Raw genomic sequence first — 24,267 nt, 5'->3', positions numbered from 1 at the left:
AACCCAGTTCATTTCAGTTATTGATTTTTATGTCATGGATCCGACCAGATAGAGGTCCGATTTCCACAACCTTGGAAAAAAACAACCAACAACAATATATAGTAATTCTTATTATTCAAATATAAATACTCCAACGGTTAGCATTAGTGAGACTTGAGTTGCGAGGAGAGAGAGTGAGAGGCATCATCATAATTAGGAGTTAATGGAAATGCGGGCAAACGGTTGGCCTCGTTATTTCAAAATTCAAACATAACACAGAATTCTTTAAATATGGAGTTTTGTGTGCGTCTTGATTGAACCGTTTTGCACAACGGACAACACACGAGCAGAGCATCGCTCTCTGATTGACTAGGCTCCATGCATAAACCGACACACTAAACCCCTCAGCATTTTTAGTAAGTCAAACCCCTCAGTATTCTTTAAAGACAGACACTATTTTAATTTTTTCAGTTTGGATTTCGGGTTTAGTTCTGTAGATTCTCTCGTCTTTGTTGTTTTATTTTAATTTAAATTGAAATCTCTCTTATTTGCTTGGGAGTAGCTCAACTGTATCTTTGTCACTTTGTTTCTTTGTGGGTTTTTTAAAAATCTCTGCAAGTCATTGGAAAATTTTGAATCTGTAGAGGGAATCTGTGAAAGAGAGGGAGCACTGTTCGTGCAACAACATAGCCCGTTGACATTTGGATTCTCTGATGGCGAGAGTTGAAGAAGAATATCCGACTGGTACTGTATTATTTTCTTGCAAAAGAAGACCTTTTTTTGAGGTTTTGGATTTGGGTCTTTTCAATTTGTTATTTCTCCATGGTATTTACTGTTCGAGAAAGCTGAGGACCCAAAAAGGGCCCTCCCCTGGAAGGTCCCTTTTTGTTTATCATTTTCTGATTTCAGTGGATATGGGTTTTTTTGGCACCACTGCTACATCCCTAATATTTGTGCATTAAACTCTCTATGTGGGTATTTGACATCTGAATGTGGGTCTGTGTTGTTTTGTACATTTGTGTGTTTTTTTTTTTAGGTTAGAGAGACTTCTGAAAGAGGGAATCATTATTGTTGATGGGTCAACATCTGGTCTGTGGGAAAAAAGAAAATTCCTATGGCTGTTAAAGGGGCCACTGCATTATCTGCCTTTTGATTGCCCTTTCTGCTTCTGAATTTATTGTAATTAACTCTATCAGTGGCTTATAGATTGGAAGAATCTTTTCTCAAAGCATAACCCACCCACCACAGCAAAATCTTCTTCAAATTCACCTTTATGTTGAGAAAATGTGTGAAAAGCAGAAACCATGAGCACCAAAGCAACCTCTTCTACTCTCCCTTGACTCAACCTTGAAGATCTTTTGAGGGTATTTGTGTGAAGTGATGTTAACCTTTACTCATAATGGAACCAACCTTTTTCTTCCATGAGTGTCTGAGAGGTACCCACATTTATTTTTTCTTTTTAATTTTAATTTGTTAATATTTCACCTATTTTTCTTGACTGGGTGCCCTACCAATCTTAATGGAAACTGCTCTTTTCACCAATGTGGGCATTTTCTCTCTCTTTAGGAGATAATCATATTCTTATTGATTTCCACAATTACTGCTTTTTCTCAACTCTGATTTTCATGCACTATGCTATTGATTACCAAAATGATACTTGTACCCATTTTTGTGTTTTGAGAATTTTTTCCCTTTCTTTCCTAGTGACCTTCCTCAATCAATTTTGGATTGGCTGTGGGTCTTCACTTGGAACTGTATTTGTATGGTTGTATTGAAAATGACAGGTAGCTTTGCATTCAAGAGAGTGTTTTGTCCTTTCTATGTGTTCACAGGTAGCACAGTTGTTTCACCAAGTCTAAAATTTCATTCATGCCCTCAAGATGTTCTAAGATTAATATCGACAGCAAAAAAAATTCTCTTGGATTTCCCAATTACCTGTGTACAAGAAAAGCTAGATATTTGATGACTGGAATGGATTTGCAGGATTTATGATGCTTGTTTGTACATGGGCATAGTTTCTTTCTGAGTACAGAGGCCGAGTTTTAAGGGAAAATCTGGGATGCTGTTTATGTGATAAAAGTCAAATCTCTTAATCACAGAATGTGCGACTACCCAGTTGTAAGATCTGCCTTGCGACAGTAAGAATGATTTCTTGTTCCTTTTTCTTTGACACTTATTTTCTTCTTGTAGTGACCAATGAGCCTTTGTTTCAAGCCCTTCTTCAGGATTTCTCCTGTTTTTGCTTTTTTGCCTCACTCTTTAACAATGGCTATTCTTCTTGAAGTGATTCTATCTTGAAAAGTTCACACTCTGGTGCAAGTAATTGCCGTTTAGAGACTCAGTTAGCTGTTGTGGATGAACTTCGCGCTGATAACTTATTATTAGAGGTCAGTACTGATAATTTAACATATTCAATTGGTCCTTTGGTAAGATGCATCAGTTTCAATGGAGAAACTGTTGTGCTGATAGTGGTGGAAAGTTGGAAACTAACAATGCAGCAATTATTATTGTGTTCGAATGGATTCTACTGGTTTCGAAACAGAGTTTTCTACCCACTTATTATCAGTTTTCGATTGAATTTTTTGAAGTTCATACAAAAGTTTTGCATTGATAGTAATTTTGGTTTGTTTAGGTGAGGAATTATGACGAAGCTGCTAGCAGTCCTGAGTTTTGTGGTGAAAGTCACAGCTCTTATTCTTATAGATTTAGACTCGAGCAAGATGTTGTTGAAAAGGTGTTAAAGGGATAAAAATCCCACATCGATTGTTGAGGGGAAGCCATCCTGAGTTTTGATTTCACAGTTTATATAATGAACCTTTTAAAGTTGTTTCCTTATACAAGAGATTATGAGGACTTCCAAAATATTTTCTGTTTTGATATATTCATATGTGCACATATACAGCTCACATGTATGAGTAAACATACAGCATACTAGGGCCATGATTTCAAAGTTCGGTGCAGCGCAACTTCCTTGCAGTTTACATGAATACTGACTCTCCATTACGAATTTAGTAGTGACATGATTAGGTTATCATTGGAGCTTTTTTGTCATACTGTTAAAGTGTTAATACTTTGCCGAGCTCTATGAGTGTTGAAACTACATCTAGCAAGGATCTTGTTGATGTTATTTACGATGTTTCGAATTAGTTTACATAAGCATTTCCTTATGGCAACAGCTGTGCTAATTACCAAGACAACAAATACTGTCTTTGTAACAGGTACAAAGATTACAACAGCAGCTACAAAAAGAGATTGAACTACATTCTATCCTGGAAAATGCTATTGAGAAGAATGCTGTTAAATTATCTAGTCCATCATGTCTCCCTCAACAAGTATGCACAACTAATTACAATTTTTGACTTAATCAGTAATTCTTGTGCTCGCTAGTGCTGAAGTCCTCCTTTAAAATCAATTGCATGCTGTTATGTCACTTGTTTGCATTTGTGTTCTACCTAATTAAAGTTTTCAAAATGATGTTCAATGGACTTTTTACATGTGTCTGGGCATTCTCCAATGATGAACGCGATTTTGTGTTTCTTTAAAATCCATTTTTCTTTTCTTTTGGATACAGGCCCAGGAGCTTCTCTCCAATATTACGGTTTTGGAGGTGACAGTTTCAAAATTAGAGCAGGAGATGATCTCTTTGCATTTCCAGCTTAGTCAAGAGAGAAATGAACGGAGGCTTGCTGAGTACCGCTTGAAGCATTTATCGACGCAGTCAATATCTACTGGCTCGTCTGGCATAACATTAACTCAGGTATTCAATCTGCTTTAATTCTTATGAATATCATTTCTGAATAAGCATTATCTATACTCTCTTCCATTTTCGACTTGGTTTTCATATTTTCAGTTATGTTCATTGTCTTTCAGAAGAATAGCTTAAGTAGCTGTATGGCATTCTTAGGTAGAAGCCACAGTGTTTCATCATTTAATCTTGGCAAGCATGGCTTGTTTCAAATTCTACCCATTAAAGAACCAAAGTTATCCAATTTAACCTGCTCTTATACACAAATGATGTTGAATAATTGAACCAAATAGCTAGCAGGCTTGCAAGGGCTTCTTCTAAATGAAGGATCCCAAAAAGTCACATCTCTTGAGGGTCTAAAGGTTGTGCAAAATATCATGCCTCTTGTCAATTCCTTCATCTTAAGCCCTACTCCGAGGCTTTGAAATTGGAGATTCATTCTTTGAGCTATTTATCTATAGCAGAATGATGTTGTTGTTCTTCTTTTTAATCCTTTTTGGCCGGCCTTTTGGCTGACAGGGTGTGTGTCCTCTAGCATGCATTTTTTTTGAATGATGCGTCATGCTTAACATTTTCGTACTTTATCCAGACTACATCTTCTTTGAGGTGCTTGAAGCATTCAAATTCTGAATTGCATCATTCTTCTGAATCAGAATCTACTGGTGAATCATCTTGTACAAAGCTAGCAATGGAGGTATCTCCTTTGTGTTTCCTTCACTGTAGTGAGTTTAGCTTCATTTCTTTTTCAAGAAATATATTTGATATTCCATAATGATTCCATCTATCCAAATGTCGATTACTGTGTTATTATGCTTGCTTTCTGGAGTTTCTTGTTTTACTTGTTTGGTATAGTTAAACGAAAAGGTTTTGCACCGTTAAAAAAATGGAAAAAAAAGAAGATATTTCACTGTACACAAGCTATATACACGGAGGGAGCTATATCCCAGTGTAAGTTTACTGAAGGCTATCTTCGCAAAAAAAGATTTAACCAAGAATCCAAGTACTGGTTTACAATGGCTGTAGTTCACCATTCTTTCTTGGTAATATTGCATACTGTCTCACTTTCAATCTGTATTTCAGTGGGCATTAGTGACAAAAGATAAAAAAAAAATATTTTTGGGACAAGTGTTGACATGTTTTACGGTGTTACCTTGTATCAGGATGCAATGGACTCACCCGGGCTTTTCCGTGATAAGAAAATATTCACAAAGATAGATACCGATTCCACTCAGCCTGTAAAATTCAGGACACTTTTTAAAGGAATGCCACTTAAAGGCCTTTGGGATCACCCTAATCTACTATCGGAAGAGATGGTAAGATGTATGAAAAATATATTCGTGTCCCTGGCTGATTCTGCTATACCTTCGAAATCATCTGCATCAGGGACCCACTGTTCAACTATGTCACCTCGGGGACATCTTTCCAGTTCATCTTGGTGGTCATCATCTGAGCGCTCAATGATTTCTTCCTGGGTTCAGAGCCCACGAGTAGACATAGAAAGGAACTCTGAGGTGTTGGCTTCAGAGAACACCTTTGATCCTTATAGAGTGCGTGGAAAGTTAAGTTGGGCAGATATTGGAAACTATGGTTTGGCAACTGAAGTTTCTTGCATGTCAGTTGGGAAGGAGCAACTAGAATATGCTTCGGGGGCACTAAGGAGGTTTAGGTAAAATGAGTTATTTTCCCTCTTGGTGCAAAATTTTATGGTTTTTCATCTGTGAAAATCATTTATGTGAGACATCCAATTATCATGAAATTACTGCATAGGATACTAAATAGAAACATGCTTTAAGTGCCTTATATTTAGATCACCTTCTGAACATGTCTTCTCTTCTATTTTTCGTACTGGTTACATGTTTATTTATTGCAATTTCCCCTATTTTCATTGAGCTTTCTGCATTATTATTTTATTTCTTCTTTCGAATTGAAAGGATATTATTGAAGATGGTACCAAGTGATTGCTTCCAGATACAATCATCGCAAAATTGGAAGAGTTCATGAATGAAGCTGCTTTAATTACATCTTAAATCTCATCCTCAAATTATTTTGACACCCAAATATGAAAGTTAATAAGTTGACTGAATAAGACAGAAATTTATGGCTATTGAACTACCTGAAGAGAGCTCTATTATTTATTTCTCTTCATTTATCCTGAATACTTTTGTTTTTGTTACCTAATGGTTGGATTGTTGTCTCACACTTCCTACATTTGCTTTTATTACCTGAATATTCGAGTTATGCTCATTTTGCTTTTATTTTTTGGAGAACAGAACACTTGTTGAGCAACTAGCCAGAGTGAACTCTATCCACTTGAGCTACCATGAGAAACTTGCTTTCTGGATCAACTTGTACAATGCACTGATCATGCATGTGCGGCCTTCTCTTTTTATCTTTACTTTCTATTATTTGGTTTTTTGTTGCGTTGTTTGTAATTTGAGTATAATCAGAATTGATATACTTTACGACAGGCGTATTTGGCATACGGAGTTCCAAGAAGTGACTTGAAGCTTTTCTCGTTGATGCAAAAGGTTTGATACCTGGCTGGAATAATATTTTCCTTCCCGTGTTTCTGAGGCTTCCTATAGTCTGCTCATGTCATGTGTCCACAATGTTTGCATTAAGAAATTTAAAAGTTGTTTCTTGAAAGGAGGGAAACACATGATGTAACGTCCATGACCAAATGTGTGTGTCTATACTCACACTCCCCTGCTTTTTAAATGGAGAATCAAAAGGCTATTTGAAGGCATAACTTTTCTTCAGTTGTTTGTATCCTCGGAAAATATCAATTGATGAGTTTGGTTTTTCTATCATTTTGTTTGATTCTTCAGGCAGCATACACTGTTGGAGGCCATTCATTCAGTGCGGCTGCTATCGAGTATGTGATTTTGAAAATGAAGCCACCCCTACACAGGCCACAAATTGTACGTACCAGATTAATGATGTCAATCAAGTGTTTGTGATTTCCTGCCTTGTTCCTCCACTTCTCTTTTATTTCATTCCGTTCTGGTCCCAGTAACATTTTATCAATACAATATGTCGTCAGGCTCTGCTCCTTGCCCTTCACAAGTTGAAGGTATCAGAGGAGCAACGGAAATCTGCGATCGATTCATATGAACCACTTGTAGCTTTTGCTCTTAGCTGTGGACTGTACTCATCACCTGCGGTAATTTCAACAGTTCCACTGCTGGTTATCTGTTATTAATTTTTTTCTTCTCTTTCTATGAATGAAGAAAGAATGGTTAACGGCCAATGCAGGTAAGGATCTACACAGCTGAGAAAGTGGAGGAAGAGCTTCAAGAAGCTCAGCATGATTTCATTCGGGCTTCAGTTGGGATTAGCTACAAAGGGAAGCTATTGGTGCCGAAAATGCTACACTGCTTTGCCAAAAGCTATGTGGACGATTTGAATTTGGCAGTGTGGATATCGCATTACCTTCCACCCCATCAAGCTGCCTTTGTCGAGCAATGCATTTCACAAAGACGACAAAGCCTTCTTGGTTCTCGCAACTGTGGCATTCTTCCTTTTGACTCTCGCTTCCGTTACCTATTCTTGCCTGACAAAACACCACTTAAGTGATACCTCTTGTATCATTCCTTACATTCTCTACTTACTGGGAAACTGTGTCAAAACTTGTCCGGGCCACTAAAAGATGCTACAAGAACTACGCTACATCTCCAACGGTGTGAATCTCAGCCTTGTTTCTCATTACAGGGATGGTGTTGTTTTGGCGTATCGCTGGAGAGATCTGTGGTATCCCCTTTGGGATTGTACATTTTGTCCGTCAGGGAAGCACAACGCAACGAAGATTGATGAATGATGTTTTAGCATTAATCCGACAAGTTTTGGATAAAGGTTGCAATAATTTGTTTTACGGTCATGGGGTGCACAGGTATGTTGTATACCTGTACTTGGTCTGTATAGGTCTTGATCTAGCTTTTTTTAGAATAACTTGGAAATCAACCAAAGCCATCCGCCTATGTATCTGATTTTGTACTCTGCATGTAGAGAGTTACCTAGTTCGCGCCTCGACCTTGTTCATCGTTGAAAGCAGTCATGGAAACATCTCTAACTGAATCTGTTCGATTTCTGTACCTGTTTAAACTGTTGAGAGCTTATGCCAGAAAATCATTGTGTTGTGTTATTTCTTATTTAGCTAACTCGCCTAGTTTTTGTTAGGAATGAAGCAATATCAAGATCAATCTCATTGATTGTTATGTTGCCTCCTTATAATTCAGTTTATGTACAGGATTCTGAGTATTGCTCCACCACTTATTGTTAGCATAATTCAAGGATATGCTATGGACGTTTATATGTGTTTTCAGACTCCTACAAATTTACAAATTACAATTTCAACATGAAGCTTTTCCTAAGGCCAGTCATTCTGCGAAGAATTTATGTATATATGAATTCTCCTATGCGGACTTAAAGTAAGTATCTAAAAGACAAATAACTTTTTGATTGAGCTTACGAGAAATGACAAAGGGACTCAGTATTTTGGATCCCATGTGTCTCAATTTTTTGAGAGTATGATTTCATCGAGTTTGGACGCTGTGATTACAGAGTAACGATGGGGTGACACCCAATATTACATCGAGACCGACTTGCTCTCTCCTCGGTTATCGTGTCATGTGTGGATTTTTGGGAAGTTTTCTCTTTAATCGGAGTCCTCATCTCTATCTTGATCAATGGCGGAAGAGATTTAACTTTGTAATTCTTGCCAAGCTTTGTTTTTTTGGTACTATCAAAATTAATTACTGAAAATAACTATACAACGTCATGCTTAGTGTGCATGACCACACGCGGGGCTCTATTATCCAAAAATAATCATAAGAAACGAGAAGTAAAAGTGGTTGATAATATGTATTACAGGTGAGTTCTCACACGTGGGATCCTATAAAACTTTTGAAGTGCGGGATCCACTTTTAGCCGTTGATTACAAGCCTTATGTTGATGTGGGGCCAGGCTGTTGCTTTAATGAAGGGATGAAAGTGAATCCCGCACGGTAATTAATCTACGGGATCCCGTGTGTGAGAATTGTCCATGTATTACATATGTTAGTTATTTAATTATAGTTGGTTAGGATCCAAATTCATTATATGACAAATAATGCAGTTAGGTACCTGAAAATATATATATATATATATATAGGTATGATTGTGCGGGTAGAACTTGAACAGATATCATCGTCGCATCATCAAACAAAAAAAATGTTGTCAAAAGATTAGGTTTGTGAAAGAAACATTTGATGGGCTTTTCGATAACATTTTGTTTTTATTGAGAGCTTGTTGACTGAGTGGCAATTGAGAGCTTGATATTCCTTTGTTACAGAACTAAAAAAAAAAAAAAAATGATACCGGCCAAACACTCTACGATACAATCCTAAGCTGTTCGGCTAAAGCCTCTCTATGATTCGACGGCTCTAACCATGATTGAGTGGCAATTGAGGACTTGATATTCCTTTGTTATAGAACTGAACAAAAAAAAATGATACTATGTCGGCCAAACACTCCATGGTACAATTCTGAGCTGTTCGACTAAAGCCTCTCTATGATTCGACTGCTCTAACCATGAAAACGAAGATGGTCAATAAACCTAATTGTCATGGTTCCTACAGTCTATCCAATGGAGGCCTGACAAGCATCCCTCATTAATTGCTCCCCTACAGTAACTCTAATAACTCATTATTTATTTTTCTTTTTTTTTTAGTACAAGGGTAGGGATGGGGAAATTTGAACTTGAGATCTCTATGAACTGCTTTTTATGTTTTTATTTGGTGCCATGTGGTTCAATGCATGAGCTCTAAATTTTTTTTTCGTGCTTTCAAGTGATAATATAGATGATAATAATAATAAACGGTTGGGGATTATCTCTTTTAAACAAATAAAAAACTGTCACGACATCTTTTTTTAATATGTTACATAGATACGTAGATGGGAGAAGCTTCTTGGGAGATTGTCTCTTTTAGCTGAGTAACATGATATCAACCACTTTTAAACAAAATTTCTAATTAGATTCATGTCCATATGTATAGTAAAATTCTATATATATAGAAGTTGATTATGTATATGTCTAGTCTAATGTCAATTTTGTGTATGTATTTCAAGTGCAAGACAAAATCAAGTTAGGTACTCATTGTTGCATCAATTAGTTAAGTACTTTTAATTATCTAACAAAATCAATGAACGACGTCACTCAAGATATTGCAAAATCCAAACATAGAAACAAAAATTGTTGTAAATTCCCAACCCACTTATGCCAATAATATTGTCCGTTTTAGGTTGTTCGATATCTGTACGACTTTATTCTTCCTAGGACCAATAAGTAGGCTAGGCCCGACTCACTTAAACTTAGGAAAATGCATTGTTACTTGTTCGTAGAGTAGGGGGGCTTGCCCTTATAAAGGGTATTATATACTCATATCATTTCGATGTGGTATTTTAACAAAAATTTATATATATGTGTGTTTGTGTGTGTTGAGTCCAATTTCATCATAATTTTAATCCTATTGAAGGGTTATATTTTAATATGTATCTATGTCATCCATGTTGACTTTGGAGGGACCGGTTTCTTGAAGGTGTATCTAATATTCAACTAAACCAACTCACTATAAAAACACCAATTTCTAATTGACAGATTCTCCAATTATTAGACTTTTGTGTTTTGCATTCTCTCAAAATAATGAACAAAACTGGCAATAAGAAATGTATGGGTTTGGTAAGAAGAAGTAGACTAGTTTCTACTAATGACTATATGATATTAACTGCCTCATATATATATACATAGATAAACCCTAGAAAGTGTGGTTGGTTTTATAGCTTAACTTCATCTAATTAATGTGGGTGACCTACATACACACACTATTTATAGTTAATGTAATAGGGTTGTTTTTGCTCATTCTCCACTAATTCTAACATACTTAACCAAAAAAAAATGGTATACAAAAAAAGAATTTGGTAATGTAAAAAAAGTTTCTTCTAACGACTAAGATTGATTAACTATATATGCACGCTCACGGGCATACTCAACAATCTCCCCTCGGATATGATTTCCTACCATATTGAACACGTACTCCTCCTCGGGTGTAACACTATGGCGTGCTTACACATATCCCGTGTATATTTATGAGATAACATATACTTTTGGAACCCATCTAAACGTAAAATTTTAAGACCATAGGTATGAGCTCATTTATGTGTATGAGTCGCTTGACTTTCACATACATCATCGATAATAGATTTTAATTATTTCATGTGATACCTAACATTTAGTACTTAAGATTCTGGCAACATTTCATTGGCACTTTGTGGTGTGAATGATACACAAATTTTTTTTTTCTTTCTAATATGATTTTTTAATGCAAAATTTTCAAATTTAACATATAATTTATTTGGTGTTCATACTTAGAAGGAGTGACCTACTTACTCCTCATTACTTGCACGAGACTACCAGAGGATATTAAATATTTCCTCATCTTATATTAAAAAAGTAATTAATAATATATATAACTAGAAAAGATTATCAAACTTGACCAACGAGATGTGGCTCGGTTGACAATCGACTGAGTTAGATATATGTGTGCTCAAAATTCGATTCCGACTGCAAGCATATTTAATTTCTCAGTGGTATTTATAAAAATTATAAAAAATTTAAATACAAATTAAAAGACACAAACTTATATGGATGTCAACATTATATAACATTTATTTAAGGACTTAGTGCATGTACAAGGACACAATCCATGATGTAATATCTTCACAACCTAATTTGCCATCAAGCTTAATTATTAAGATAATCATAACTCAATGGCCTGAACACATGAGAAGCCTCAGCCTCAACCAACTCCAGCTGCCCTTTAGTAAGGTGCATGTACACCACCCAGTCACCATTCCTGGTCGGACTTGGCATCGGCATCACATACCCGGCGCTGCCACCCCACGGAAAATGGTACGATCCAAAATAGGGTTTGCCCCACCCGAAATCGATCTCGGATACCGGGAATCTTTGGCCCGAGGAGACGACAAATGTCGGTCCATCATTTTTGTCACCAACATATATTTTAGCCACGGCCGATTCAGGACGTTTTGCCTCTACCCAATCAATCAGGTCCAAGAAATGTTCCTTTGTGATGGCATTTCCCAAGAACTCATGGACTTCATCGGCCACCCAATCCAATGGTTTTCCGATCAAATCATCAACTTTGATGCCTCCATAGGGAATTGAGACCACATTCCCAAAGTAGTTGGACATTGTTTTAGCCTTATTGACATTATCTTGGCTTAATCTGCTCCTACCATCCACAACTATCCCCATTTTTGAAACCATATTTTGGGGATTGGTTTTGGTACAAGATTTGGCAACAATTTTCCACAATAATGCACTGAAAGACTCAAGCTTAGTCCTTTTGCAACAATTGGAGCTGGCGAGCGATTGGAGCCCGTCTAGATCGTGGGCTTTCATGTAGTATATCCGGCTCACCAGATGATCGCCAGCTGCAATTGTAGAGTGCTCCGGGGGAGGTGGAATTGTTGAGACTGGAACGTACATGTCATCAATTGATGAGTCAATGTTTAAAGAAGGACGTCGAGGGTTAAGAGTTGATCGTCTGAACGATGGTAATGTAGATATTGGTTTAGACCGAGCCATCTCCGCCCATGACACCAAGAACATGTTAGCAGAATACGCATCGGCTATGCGATGATCAAATGTGAGTCCCACCACTAGACCTCCACATTTCAATTCTGTAGCCTGTATGTAAACACATGAGAAAATATTCTTGAGTCGGAATACAATTGTACATACATACATACATAATATTTTTGTCACACAAATTGTCAACTAAAGTTGGAATGGTATGAAGAAAATAGGAGTAGATGAATGTATGACCTATGATAGAAATGAATAGAGAAAACGAATACACGTGATTGACTCCCGTTGATGTTCTCATAAACGCATGTAGCCGACTCTAAACTTTTGGAACAAAGACTTTGATGATGATGAGAAATTTTCAATTACAAACCTGGACGGCAAGCACGCCGCGCTCCTTCTTGGGGACTAATTTTCCTTCAATGGTGTCATCCGGGTTATAAAGATTAAGATTTTGAAGCTCAACATCAGCAAAAGCTTCGACGAATTCAACGCCATTGTTGTTGCAGAGAATCTCAGGCTCTCCAACAGAGTTCGAGACAAGCTCACCGGCGAACGCGTAGTACGACACAAGAGTTTGAGCCAAGGCTTTCTTGAGAACACCAACCATGGCACCATAACTCATCGTAAGAGAAGTAATCGGTTTCTTGTAGCAGAAGAAAACACTCACATTAACTGGGGGGAGAAGCAAATCAAGGTTTGAGAGTGGCAGCCAATGCTCTTGCAATGGTAACACTGCTGCCACCATCTCCTTCTTCGTCACCGTCACCTTGAACACTTTTCCTTCTCCGCAGGCAACCATGTTTTTGATTAATTGGGTTTGGTTTTGATGTTTTTGGTTGATGGATTAGATGTTGAAAGGGGTGGTAAAGATGCCAATTTATAGGCAAGTAGGACAATTTTTTTAATGTAAATTGATCCTACTTCTCATATATACTGTATATTATATACTTGATACAGTAATTTTTTTAAACTTGTATTTATATAAACAAGTTAATATATATATATATATATATATAATTAATACCTCAATTTTTTAAATATTATATATAATATTATCTTAATAATAAGAGAAGAAAGAAAAAACCAAACAAACAAAAACTCTAAAATAATCTCCGGCCAAACCTCTAATTCACGTGGTGAAGACAAGAAAAAAAATAAAAATTATATGTGTATTTATGGCAAACTTGATTTCTCAGTGTGTGTGTATATATATAAGTGTTCTTACAAACAATTATGTTCTGTAAATTATGAAGAGGAATTCACATATATATGGATATTTCAATAATAGTCATAAATGAATTTATTTTTAACAAAGTCAATCTAGGTATCAAAATAGATTTGACATCTTAACATAATTTGTTAGGTGTGATTGTTAGCTAGTCATTTGAGTTTCTTCAAATTTTGATTAATGAGATCTATAAATAGTTCAATTCACCAGAGTTTACCCATACATATTTTACTTGATTAGTTTGCATGAAATTAAGCTATATATATATATATATATATATAATGCTTCATCACGTATAATTATAGGTTCTAAATATAACTGCCAAAAAAATATAAATATATAACATTTTGTCAAATCAAAATTTGATTTAGATTAGTCGAATTTCTTTCCATTTCCATCTCCCTCTTGGCCAAACCAAACCAGCACTACAAGATTAAGTTTGGATCAAAACCTGACTAATAGAAGTACTTGATATGTCAAACACCACTTGAAAAACTCAACTTTCTTCTTTTTCAAAACCGAAATCATGTGTATGCATGCATGTATACATACATATATATATATATATGACTAAAATATAGTTCAGAAGTACTTGTCCTCGATACTAACGTTAATTGATATATGATGGGTCATGTTCGCACATAAACCAACCCCACAAAGGTAGGTAGATGAGCTAGGGAAATGAATCACATGATAACATCAATAATATATACGTGGCAGTGGCACGTAAATGTCAAAGTTGTTAAGCTGTAAATGTGTACTCAACTAGCTGGAGTAGATGTATCTGAAGTGACAAGAGTACCTACTAAGATTATATATATTAAAGAATTCTCATATGCGCACCAATTTTACGTAATACCAATCCAATTATTGTAATATAAAAATAACAAAAGTGGAGACTATACATTTGTTATGGGACTCGTTATATCTATGATTAAAAAATAAGTGCGTAAAATTAGTGCGTATATGAGAACTTCTTTATATATTTCTCGTATGAAATCCTAAAATGAGGTCGTGATTTTTAGGATCCACTTTTAGGGTTTAAAATATTTTTATAAAATTTAAAAAATATTATATATTTATATTTTGATCGGTTTTATAAATCCAACAATATATAAAAATAAATTTCACTTCACCGATTACCCACTTAATATTTTTTTTTACGTAACCCACCCAAGTTTATCTTTCAATGAAATGAACGACCCTTAGAATGGCTTCAACCAAGACAAGTGTGTGCAAACCAAGTCCTACACTCCTACATGTGGCCCTCAGTAACAAAGAGAGCTGCAAATACGTGTCAACCAAATCCTCTTTTTTCCCGCATAAGGACACAAAACTCCAGTGGTGGACCTGGTGGATACTTCGCCATGGAAACTACAAAGAAGAAGGTCCAAATCAGAAGACGAATAAACAACCAAAGAATCAACATCCATCAAACCTAAATGGGACACACAGAGAACCAACACTACCACAACCATAAACACAAATGTAGATCATGTGGGAAAGGAGAGCTGTCAGGAGCCCTGGGCCTGGGCCTAACCTAAGGCCGTCAATTTTTGAAATTTTTTAGTTAGGATAATTTATTTTAAAACCCACCCCAATTTATTTTAAAGCTCACAAATATTATTTATAAAGTTTATGAAGAAAAGGAATTAAGAGTTGAAACAAATTAATAAAAATGAGGGGTCCAACCCAATTAAAAAGTAACAAAGACCACTTTAAAGTTTTACACCGGTAGGTTAGAACGTATTAAGATTGTCGTAGAAAAGTTAAGTGGACTCATGTTATTTTTTGAGCAATATAGAGAGAGTGGATTTGTGGATGCCATGATTGAAGCTAAAAAAGTAGCTAGGAACCCTTTTTTTAAGCAAAACGAATAATTTGAAAAAAGTGACAATTTGATGAGATTAACAATGAAAATTTAATACGTTCAACTAAGGAATCCTTTAGAGTTAATTACTTTCTATACATAGTGGATAAATCTATTTCTTCTTCTAGAAGTAGGTTTAAACAACTTCAATTGTATGGAGAGACTTTTGAGTTTTTGTTTGATTTGAAGAAGTTACAATCAATTGATAATAAAAGTTTGATAACATATTGCACTAAACTTGACAATTTTTTGAAGTGCGACACTCTTTATGATGTTGATGGAAGAGATTTAGCCTTAGAATTAAAAGTTTTATGTAATATTTTACCTAAAGAAATAAAAAAGCCTATTGAAATACTAAATCATTTGCAAACAATAGATGGTGGTTTTCCAAATGCATGGATTGCATATAAAGTATTGTTAACTATTCCAATAATGATAGCCTCCGCAAGAGAAGTTTTTCAAAGTTAAAGTTGATAAAATCATATCTTCGGACCATCATATCTCAAGAAAGGTTAAATGAGTTAGTTATGTTGTCTATGGAAAGTGATTTGATAGAAAAAATCTATTATACTAACGTAATTCATGATTTTACATCTCAAAATGTTAGAAAAGTCATATTTAAATAATATTTTTTAGAGTTAAACTTTTAAGAATTATATGATAATAAAGAAAACAGAGAGACTTTTAAGAATTATTTAAGGGACCCCTTGTTTAGAGTGTGTCCATGCCCCCATAGACTCAGGTACGCCACCGAGAACTATACGCACCAAAACATGCAGTCAAAGTAGTAATAAAAGCAGCAGAAGACCAAGAGAATAAGCAAAGTAAGGGGGCAATGGGTGTGGTGGAGGACATAAGGAACTTGGGGAATATAAAGGACAAGGTACTGGAAAAATTGGCAGCTGCAGCTGTGCCAAAAGACGCGTTGGAGAATGCCAGGAATTACTTGGAGATGGTGGCGAGAGATGTGACGGTGGCTGGACAAGGTTTAACCAGGATGCCCTACATCGCATCAACATTCATCTTGTTGATATTCTCCCTTCCCTCCCTCCCTCTGCCACTAGAAAGGTCTCTCTGTTTTCTTTGTTTATTTTTTATTTAATTATTTTTATACCGTAGAACCCATCTAACTGTCACCGGATAACTGGCTGATAAATCCCGAGTCACATGGTCACAGGGAAGATCTCGTAACACTCATGGACTAGTTGAGACCTTAGCCTAGACGACACACATTGAGACTCGAATTCACGATCTTCTATTTACGCTAAAAGTTACGAAGGTTAAGTTCACCATCTCAGTCAACGACTGTTGTGATAATTAATTAACACTAATGTATTCAAGCTTAATTAATTCACTTGTCGTCTTTTTTTTTTCCCCCCCTTGGTTTGGACAGATGATGCAGAGAAAGTAGCTGCTAATGAGGCCAGTGAAACACTGATGCAGAGTGTGACTTGTTATAAGCCACTTGCCAAAAAGACTTGTTATAAGCCCAAGTCAAGAAGGCCATGAAACATGGATTTAAAAGCCAAGCCCAGCCCAAGCTTAACAAGTCGCAAACTAGCAATTTATGCAACCCGTATGGCCGTATCTCAACAATAGGGCACTTTTGATGATGAATGATTTTAGGGCACTTTTGATACTGTTTAGTTTCCTTAACTTCTTAGTTTGAGAGTGATTCTCTAGTGTTGTGTATTGAGAGTGATTCTCGTTCTTGTGAGAGTGAATCTCAGTTTAGTGTTTGTATTGGAACTCCTTGTGATAAGGATTCCTTCCCTTTTGGATGTTTACGGATCTATATTGATATCAATGGTTGTTGAAGCTAAAATCCCTGTGTAGCTGGACTTCTCTATTCTGGCTTGCATCAAAGACACCCCCAGTATTCACCAATTTCAAATTAAAGATTCCCTTTGACAATGGTTGACATAAATTCTCTCTTGATGTACAAAATGACTCCTTTACGCTCTTCCATTAGAAGTTCTGTATCTTGATCTTGATCCTCACTGACAGATGAAACGTAAGATTGAATTAAAACCTCTCCATATAAAATAAAAAAAAAAAATACATGTTAAGGTCCATCATCTCCATCTCCAATCAAATTACAGATATCTGAACACTCCACCAAACTGCACCAAAACAAAGAATATCACTAAATATCGATCACTAGAGGACACAAAACAATAAACTTGTAATCGAGAATGACATCATACAAGCTTGTTCTTTAAACATCTGATATGGACTCGAAATTGGGGCAATCAGGCCCGCTCGTAATAAACTTCATTGCCCTCTATAATCGAAGTCACAGAATTCTTAATTGCTTGCTTCCCAATAAGTGCATAGTTTGGCAACAAACAACTGTACTAGTTTTTTTTTTTTTTTTATCCCAAAACCATAAACTTTTCATCTGTAAGATTCTACTATGCCTAAAGAAAATCAAAACTTGCACTTAATACTTACCAATAATGACGGCTTCGGAATCCTTGCTTGAAAACCACCAGAGGCCTGCAAAATAGAGCATTAAGAAACTATTAAACCACAATGAACAAGCAGTATCACCACTCCATTAATGGAGCAAGTGTACATGTATTGATATTACCTTCTGATGTTAAGAGGACCTTCACCGGGTGAGCCTTCTCCACCTCTAATGCAAGTAGTGACACATTTAATTGTGCAAGACTCTGCTTTCCTTGACTTTGGCCTTTGGATTCTCTCCTTCTTGCAATCCTTCACCGATGCACATTCACCGGAGAGCGTTTGTGGTATGTTGGCTAGCGTTTCTGCTTCTTCGGGTGCTTCCATAGCACCTGCTGCCGAGGCTAAAAGCACTGCAGCTGCTGCAAAAAACCCTGTTGCCTTAACACTCAGGCTGCAGCTACTGCTGAGTTTTCTATTGTTCTTGCAACTGATGAGACCAGAAACAGCGTATGTTGTGGTTCTGTGAGTAAGAGCTGTACCTGTGCCATTAATTAGCATTATTGGAGCAGGTATTGGCTTAGATTCTTCAGAATCAGATTGGCTCCATTTTTTGACTGCATGAATCTGCCTTTGATTCTTCCTTATCTTCTTTCAGACTGGCTTGTGGTCCTTGGTCTTGCGTCTTCCCTGGTCCACGTGTCACCTCTATCAGCCTGAAACTTATGTCATGTAAGAGAGAGGCACTGCATCCACAAGCATCATATATGAGTTCCACCAATGACAAAGGTCAAAATTTAACAGCTGACATCAGATGTTCTGCAACAAAATTTACTTAGATAAGTATGCAGCAACAGATAAAAATAAGCATTGTCTATTTGTCTGTTAAAACCTGTCCCTGTTAAAATGAAGCACAAGTTTGACAAAAGTTCCAATTTTCGAATACTCCATAGATCTGCACAGAAGTTCAGACAGATTCTCTCCTTGCATTCTTTCCCTTCAGCTCTCTCTCAATTTTCATGCCAAAAAAATGGCTCCTTTACTAAATTACTTTCATTCCGCCCAACAACATCTTTCATGGATTTCCTCAGTATCATTTCTGTTGAGTATCCCACATCGGTTGGAAAGAGGGCTGGTGTGTGGTTTAAATGAGGGTTTCCTTCTACCTCCTAATAGGCCTTTTAAGGGGTTGGACAAGGGGCCCAATATGTTAACATGGTATCGAAGCCAGTCCAACGCGATGGGCTTTCACGTGGTGGGCTTCTCGGAGTTGGACCAACCCACACGTGAGGGGGGATGTTGAGTATCCCACATCGGTTGGAAAGAGGGCTGGTGTGTGGTTTAAATGAGGGTTTCCTCCTACCTCCTAATAGGCCTTTTAAGGGGTTGGACAAGGGGCCCAATATGTTAACAATTTCTTCCCAAGACACTGAAGATTTCTCGTTAATTAGACAAACTCAGCTCATATATCATGTGAATAACATAATACCCGTGTTGCCTATTGACTATACCTGGTATGTAGACATAATCTAAGATTATGATTATACACACAGAGAAAATGATTATGGTACATCAAAAAACAAAAATAATTATGTAATTTATGGTTGCTTTACAAAACATACATGTAAATGATGAACAAGTATCAGACACTCGCTTGTCTTTCTCTGGCAGGCATCGGGTCAGTCCCACTGGTAATATAATTTCCCGAGAGGCTTACGGTGAATTGCTCAAGAGGATGATCAGGTATTTTTCTCTAGAACACAGAGTGCCGGTGTCAAGTTGTTATTTGCTTTATCGGGAAGATGTGCAACTTATGTGGAGAATAGATTCCTTACATCAGGAAGCAAGTCATTAAAAGCCTAGAGAAGTATAATTGATTAGAAAAGTGTTGATCATCCTTACCAGTTCATACAGCTCCTTCCCTTGGTCAGTAACATACTCGTGGCAAACCTGGAGAAAATTATCATAATTACTTTAGTTCTACCTTCACCCATATTCAACTTCAAAAACCGAACAGAATATTACAGCAAAGCTCCTGTTTCTTGCTGTTGAATCATGCAAAGCCTTCACACAGATATCAGCCACATCAACACAGCTTATGCCCTATAAAAAGAACAACGTTAAGACTTGATATGGTTCAAGTGGTCAACTAATAAATTTATTTTGTATGTCACACGAATATTCACCTGAGTAATCTTATTTCCTTGATCAAATATGAGAGCACGCTGGCCACCAGGCTCTTCCTGCAAAAGAAGCAGGAGACTACATTATTTTCTCCATATTCAGAGCCACTCAAATGTAGTTATCATCTCAGAAGAGAGGTCTGATAAAATATCAGAAAAGGTTGATTCTACATCCGCAAGAGGGAAAATAATATTGATATATAACAAATACAGTTCTTCACGTGCATAGGCTTATAATATGTACAGGCCATTTTCAACATGAAAAGAAACTTCACAGGAGGTGGAGAAATCGGGCATTTATTAGTACAGCAACAAAAAAAAAAAACTCTTACTACTGCTTTGTAGCACAAAATCATTGCAGTGATTTATTTTTTACTCCTGTGTCTAACAGAGAAAAAAAAAAACACATGGTAAACCATTACCATGTAGAAACACAGGTTCGCCAACAACCAAAAAGGTACAATGTTTATTGGCCATCAATCACGCATTTACTCCTGCTAAATCAAATATGTGGTGATCTACTAAAGATACGGCATAATATGACCTCTAAAGGACCAGGACGAATGATCGTGTACCCAAGGCCTGACCTCCTAAGAGAATCTTCCCCATCCTGGAAAACATTGACCCGATACACATCACTTCAGAGAAAGTACAAAGAATAAGCAACTATGAGCAACGTAAAAGAAGTCTGCAAGAAGTTCCTACCCTTTTGGCTTTCAGAACCTGCTCTCTGGTAGGTTCTAGTCCTACTCGTGTGCATGAGACTAAAACAAAGTCTGTTTCTTGACCAGTCTGTAAAACATTATCATCCATTTAGAAGATTGCGCAAGACATGGTGCATTCCCGTTTCCTACCAAAGCTAATACTCCAAAGTTCAATCACTTTAAGAATCAATAAAAGATCCTAATGAAGAATAATACTGTTCTTGCCCTTTATTCTTACTGAATACCATGCCCCACAAAGTAGGAGACTCCGATAAATAACACCAAAAATATTGCAAGCTCAACTTTAGAGATTGTTGTCTAATGTAAACTACTATGAATGGACACGTGACCCAAAATTACAGGCTCAAGTCCTGAGAGGAGGCACTTTTTACAAAAATGTTGAAGCATAGGCCGGTAACAATTTGCGCTTTAAGGCCTCTCTAAAAGTCATAGTCAATGAGTGGATACTCCTAGTCCTATACTAGATCCTTGATTCCTTATTTTAAGTACACAACATTATGAATCTGTAATTAGTTTGATGAATTGTAGAATATAAAATGAAAATAAGCATACAGAGTATTGCGAAAAGTCAAATTGTATATGCAACAAACGGACGGAACATACAGGTAGGGCTTTGATATATTCCAAGATAAGCTTGAAGTTTCTAAGGTCTTGCTTCGCCCCTGCAGGTCCATCAAGAGATTTCTGCAGCCAGAATAGAATGAGAGCAAGGAGGTTGAGCAGGAAAGGGTACCATATTAAGAAGAAAACAAGTAAACAACTATGAATATAGTTTGAATTTCTTCCATGAGACAATAATAAACCAAAAATATAGAAAAAAAAAGCATATGATAGACTAGCAAGAAAAATAGAAATCGTCACCAATAATAAAGCTAAAAAAATCATAAAAGCAATGGTTACTGCATAATGCATATGTGAGCATTCAGATTTATATTCACAGATTACATGGACAGAAATAGGCATACTCGCTTCATAAGTACCAAGTTTCAACAACCGAGTTTTGGGATGGTTGTGCTATAATTGTTGCAGACCAGTAACTACATCAGTGAGGAAGAACAAGTATCCAGCAAAAAAATCTGATTAAAAGTACAATGGTATGATTAAAATGTACTGGGAAAAGAATACTATGATCAATGACTTAATTTGCAGGACATGTGTGCCCAGAACCCAGAACGGAAAACAAGAATGCTTAAACCTGGTCTAGTGGTCTAGCCATGAGAAAAACTAACTAGTATCACCACACAAACAATTTGCTGCTTTTAATTCCGTTTCAGCAAAGCATCATCATGATCCATTCTCCGCCAATTTGATACAACATGCGGTCAAAACCAACATCTGGAAAAGGTGTTCAAGGAAAAGACTCAACTATATCTAGAAAGTCATCAAAAAATCGAAGTACACACAGATGAAAATCCCTTTCACTTTTAACAAGTATAGACATTTGACAAATAATATAACTAACTTTATTCAAGATATCAGAATAATCATGAACAAACCTGCCTTCTGGGCTCGAAGCGTATGGTCAGTGTGTGTACAAGGAACGGATCTAATGGTGGATCATCTGGTTTCACTGGACGAAAAGATGAAAATGGCACTCTGACCTGCCAGTGATATATATAGGATGCACACACGGTGTTCAATCCTTCACAAAAGCTACTAAATGAAGGATCCACGGTTTCTGAGGTAAAAATTAGCCAACCTTACCCTACAAAATCCAACTTTTGTGCTAATTCTAGCAAAACACAATTTGCTTTGAGTTGTCTCTGCAGAAGAGCAAGCTTCAAGAATCACAACATATGATCTTCCATTCCCACCAACAGAAAAAACCAAACCTTCATACCTAACAATGCAAAGTTTGATTATTGCGGAAATCACTCTCAGATCATTCAGCAAGATTCCCGTGCATAACCAGTTTATAGTGACATAAGAGACCACGTACAACATAAATTTAAGTACCGTGTACCTGTCGAGGGTAGAACCCAGAGGAAGTTGAAGCTTTTTTGATAGTTCAATATACCCTCCTCTGGTGAAGACATAGCCTCGACGAACATATTGATTCAAAGATTGAATTGGCATTGATGATGAATATATAGAACCGTTTGAATTACTATTAAAGGTCTCAAAACAGGTTACACAAGAGGTATGATTCTACCTGAGAAAACAGCTTCTCCATTGTCCGTGAACTCGAACTTGGCATCCATCCCTGCTTCGTACTTAGTAGCAAGCACATCTTGAAAGTAAGTACCCTGGCGAACTTCCCACCCTTCGAGTGAATCAGCATTCTTTAACTTAGCCAGCAACAGCTTGCTCTTGCTGCTTTTACCAGCTCGTAGTTGAGCCAACTGGTTGTCGTAGTCCTGAAATGCCTTAGATTGTAAACCCCTTGATAATCTACCCTGTTAAGATCAGCTGTGACGGTAGAACGAGCAGTAGCGCCGTAAATAATCTTGTTGCAACCTTCCACAGCAGTCCCAAGCGTGGACTGATCACCCACATCCCCAACCACAATCTCCACCGACCTCGGCAGCATGTCCACCACCTCCTGATCAGCCTTTCTCACCAGAGCCTAATCACCAGACCCAATTCGTTTTCAAAAAAACCCTAATAATTACAGTGATGCAAACAAAATCAATTAATTGAGATTTAAGCGAACCTTGACGGTGTAACCTCTCAGCATGAGCTTGCGGATAAGGATGCGTCCAATGCGACTTGTGGCGCCAACGACGAGGACGGTGGTGTTGACAGCACCAGGAATCGCGAACTCACACATAGGTCCCTCTCTTTGTCATGAGTCCCACATCGGTTAGGTGAGGAGGAAAGTGCTAGTTTATAAGCGCGGTCCCTTCTCACCCTACCAGCCAAGGTTTTCATGGGATTCAGCCCATGGGTCTTGGTTACAGCCGGCCCGTAAGGGCGTCGGTTGGGCTTTGGTTGGCAAGAGGATTGGGCCGTGACAATTGGTATCGGAGCCCACACTTAACCGGCCCTTCGAGCCAGGCCCAGGGACCCTGGAAAGGCCATGGAAAGGGCTACCTGTTGACCCCGTACACTGTTGAGTGTGTACCCTGTTGAGGGTGCTAGCCGGGTGAAAGCCTCAGACAGAGTGCAGGCCGCCATGGTGCTCGACCAACGTGGGCGTTGGTCTTGAAGGGGTGGGGTTTGTCATGAGTCCCACATCGGTTAGGTGAGGAGGAAAGTGCTAGTTTATAAGCGCGGTCCCTTCTCACCCTACCAGCCAAGGTTTTCATGGGATTCAGCCCATGGGCCTTGGTTACAGCCGGCCCGTAAGGGCGTCGGTTGGGCTTTGGTTGGCAAGAGGATTGGGCCGTGACACTCTTATAAGCAATGCATCTAAGGACTGACTTTCATCTGGGCGACTCGTCCTGGAGGGCTGACCTAACCCGGAAAACTTCCTCCACACCTCGTCGAATATCTGCCAGCCGCCGGATTCAGGTCGCACTAGACTATTCGCACCTTATATT

The 24,267-nt window shown here is 37.4% G+C and overlaps 3 protein-coding genes and 1 pseudogene across 6 annotated transcripts; 1 reads left to right on the top strand and 3 right to left on the bottom strand.

The window, feature by feature from the left end:
* The first annotated feature begins 520 nt into the window (after nt 1-520).
* LOC120011264 lies at nt 521-7,938 on the top strand. 2 transcript variants are annotated; one of them, XM_038862338.1, is made up of 14 exons: nt 521-723; nt 1,764-1,811; nt 1,963-2,117; nt 2,264-2,366; nt 2,612-2,701; nt 3,198-3,311; nt 3,551-3,736; nt 4,314-4,418; nt 4,885-5,390; nt 5,995-6,094; nt 6,193-6,252; nt 6,553-6,645; nt 6,768-6,887; nt 6,980-7,938. In XM_038862338.1, the coding sequence occupies exons 3-14, from the start codon at nt 2,080-2,082 to the stop codon at nt 7,298-7,300; spliced, it is 1,836 nt and encodes a 611-aa protein (XP_038718266.1). In that variant the 5' UTR covers nt 521-723; nt 1,764-1,811; nt 1,963-2,079; the 3' UTR covers nt 7,301-7,938. The 2 variants fall into 2 exon arrangements, with proteins under 2 accessions (XP_038718266.1, XP_038718267.1); XM_038862339.1 differs by lacking the exon at nt 1,764-1,811.
* Nucleotides 7,939-11,329: 3,391 nt separating this feature from the next.
* Nucleotides 11,330-13,199, bottom strand: LOC120011265 (coniferyl alcohol acyltransferase). The gene is made up of 2 exons (XM_038862341.1): nt 12,741-13,199; nt 11,330-12,469 (listed from the first exon to the last, which is right to left on the bottom strand). Exons 1-2 carry the CDS (start codon nt 13,167-13,169, stop codon nt 11,501-11,503), a joined length of 1,398 nt encoding a protein of 465 aa, XP_038718269.1. The 5' UTR covers nt 13,170-13,199; the 3' UTR covers nt 11,330-11,500.
* Nucleotides 13,200-17,362: 4,163 nt separating this feature from the next.
* LOC120010943 lies at nt 17,363-18,561 on the bottom strand. Of its 3 annotated transcripts, none has more exons than XM_038861899.1 (4): nt 18,420-18,561; nt 18,062-18,299; nt 17,923-17,967; nt 17,363-17,591 (listed from the first exon to the last, which is right to left on the bottom strand). In XM_038861899.1, the coding sequence occupies exons 1-4, from the start codon at nt 18,436-18,438 to the stop codon at nt 17,534-17,536; spliced, it is 360 nt and encodes a 119-aa protein (XP_038717827.1). In that variant the 5' UTR covers nt 18,439-18,561; the 3' UTR covers nt 17,363-17,533. The 3 variants fall into 3 exon arrangements, with proteins under 3 accessions (XP_038717827.1, XP_038717826.1, XP_038717825.1); XM_038861898.1 differs by having other exon boundaries at nt 18,062-18,311; nt 18,420-18,559; XM_038861897.1 differs by having other exon boundaries at nt 18,062-18,472.
* LOC120010939 lies at nt 18,485-24,250 on the bottom strand (annotated as a pseudogene).
* Between the last annotated feature and the right edge of the window lie 17 nt (nt 24,251-24,267).

The sequence above is a fragment of the Tripterygium wilfordii genome, chromosome 12, assembly GCF_013401445.1.
Source record: "Tripterygium wilfordii isolate XIE 37 chromosome 12, ASM1340144v1, whole genome shotgun sequence".
In the NCBI taxonomy this organism is placed as follows: domain Eukaryota; kingdom Viridiplantae; phylum Streptophyta; class Magnoliopsida; order Celastrales; family Celastraceae; genus Tripterygium; species Tripterygium wilfordii.
Note: the sequence above shows the minus strand (reverse complement) of the source record. Positions and strands in the feature narration are given on the sequence as shown.

What these genes read in the sequence shown, in the direction of transcription:
- LOC120011264 (XM_038862339.1), top strand. Translation starts at nt 2,080, where the DNA reads ATGTGCGACTACCCAGTTGTAAGATCTGCCTTGCGACA. An exon ending in TTTTCTCGTTGATGCAAAAG is followed by an intron (nt 6,253 to 6,552) that starts GTTTGATACCTG and finishes TTGATTCTTCAG; the next exon opens with GCAGCATACACTGTTGGAGG. An exon ending in GACTGTACTCATCACCTGCG is followed by an intron (nt 6,888 to 6,979) that starts GTAATTTCAACA and finishes CGGCCAATGCAG; the next exon opens with GTAAGGATCTACACAGCTGA.
- LOC120011265 (XM_038862341.1), bottom strand. Translation starts at nt 13,169, where the DNA reads ATGGTTGCCTGCGGAGAAGGAAAAGTGTTCAAGGTGACGGTGACGAAG. An exon ending in GCGGCGTGCTTGCCGTCCAG is followed by an intron (nt 12,470 to 12,740) that starts GTTTGTAATTGA and finishes GTTTACATACAG; the next exon opens with GCTACAGAATTGAAATGTGG.
- LOC120010943 (XM_038861897.1), bottom strand. Translation starts at nt 18,438, where the DNA reads ATGCTAATTAATGGCACAGGTACAGCTCTTACTCACAGAACCACAACA. An exon ending in GGTCCTCTTAACATCAGAAG is followed by an intron (nt 17,968 to 18,061) that starts GTAATATCAATA and finishes TCTATTTTGCAG; the next exon opens with GCCTCTGGTGGTTTTCAAGC. An exon ending in TTCCGAAGCCGTCATTATTG is followed by an intron (nt 17,592 to 17,922) that starts GTAAGTATTAAG and finishes GTTTTGGTGCAG; the next exon opens with TTTGGTGGAGTGTTCAGATA.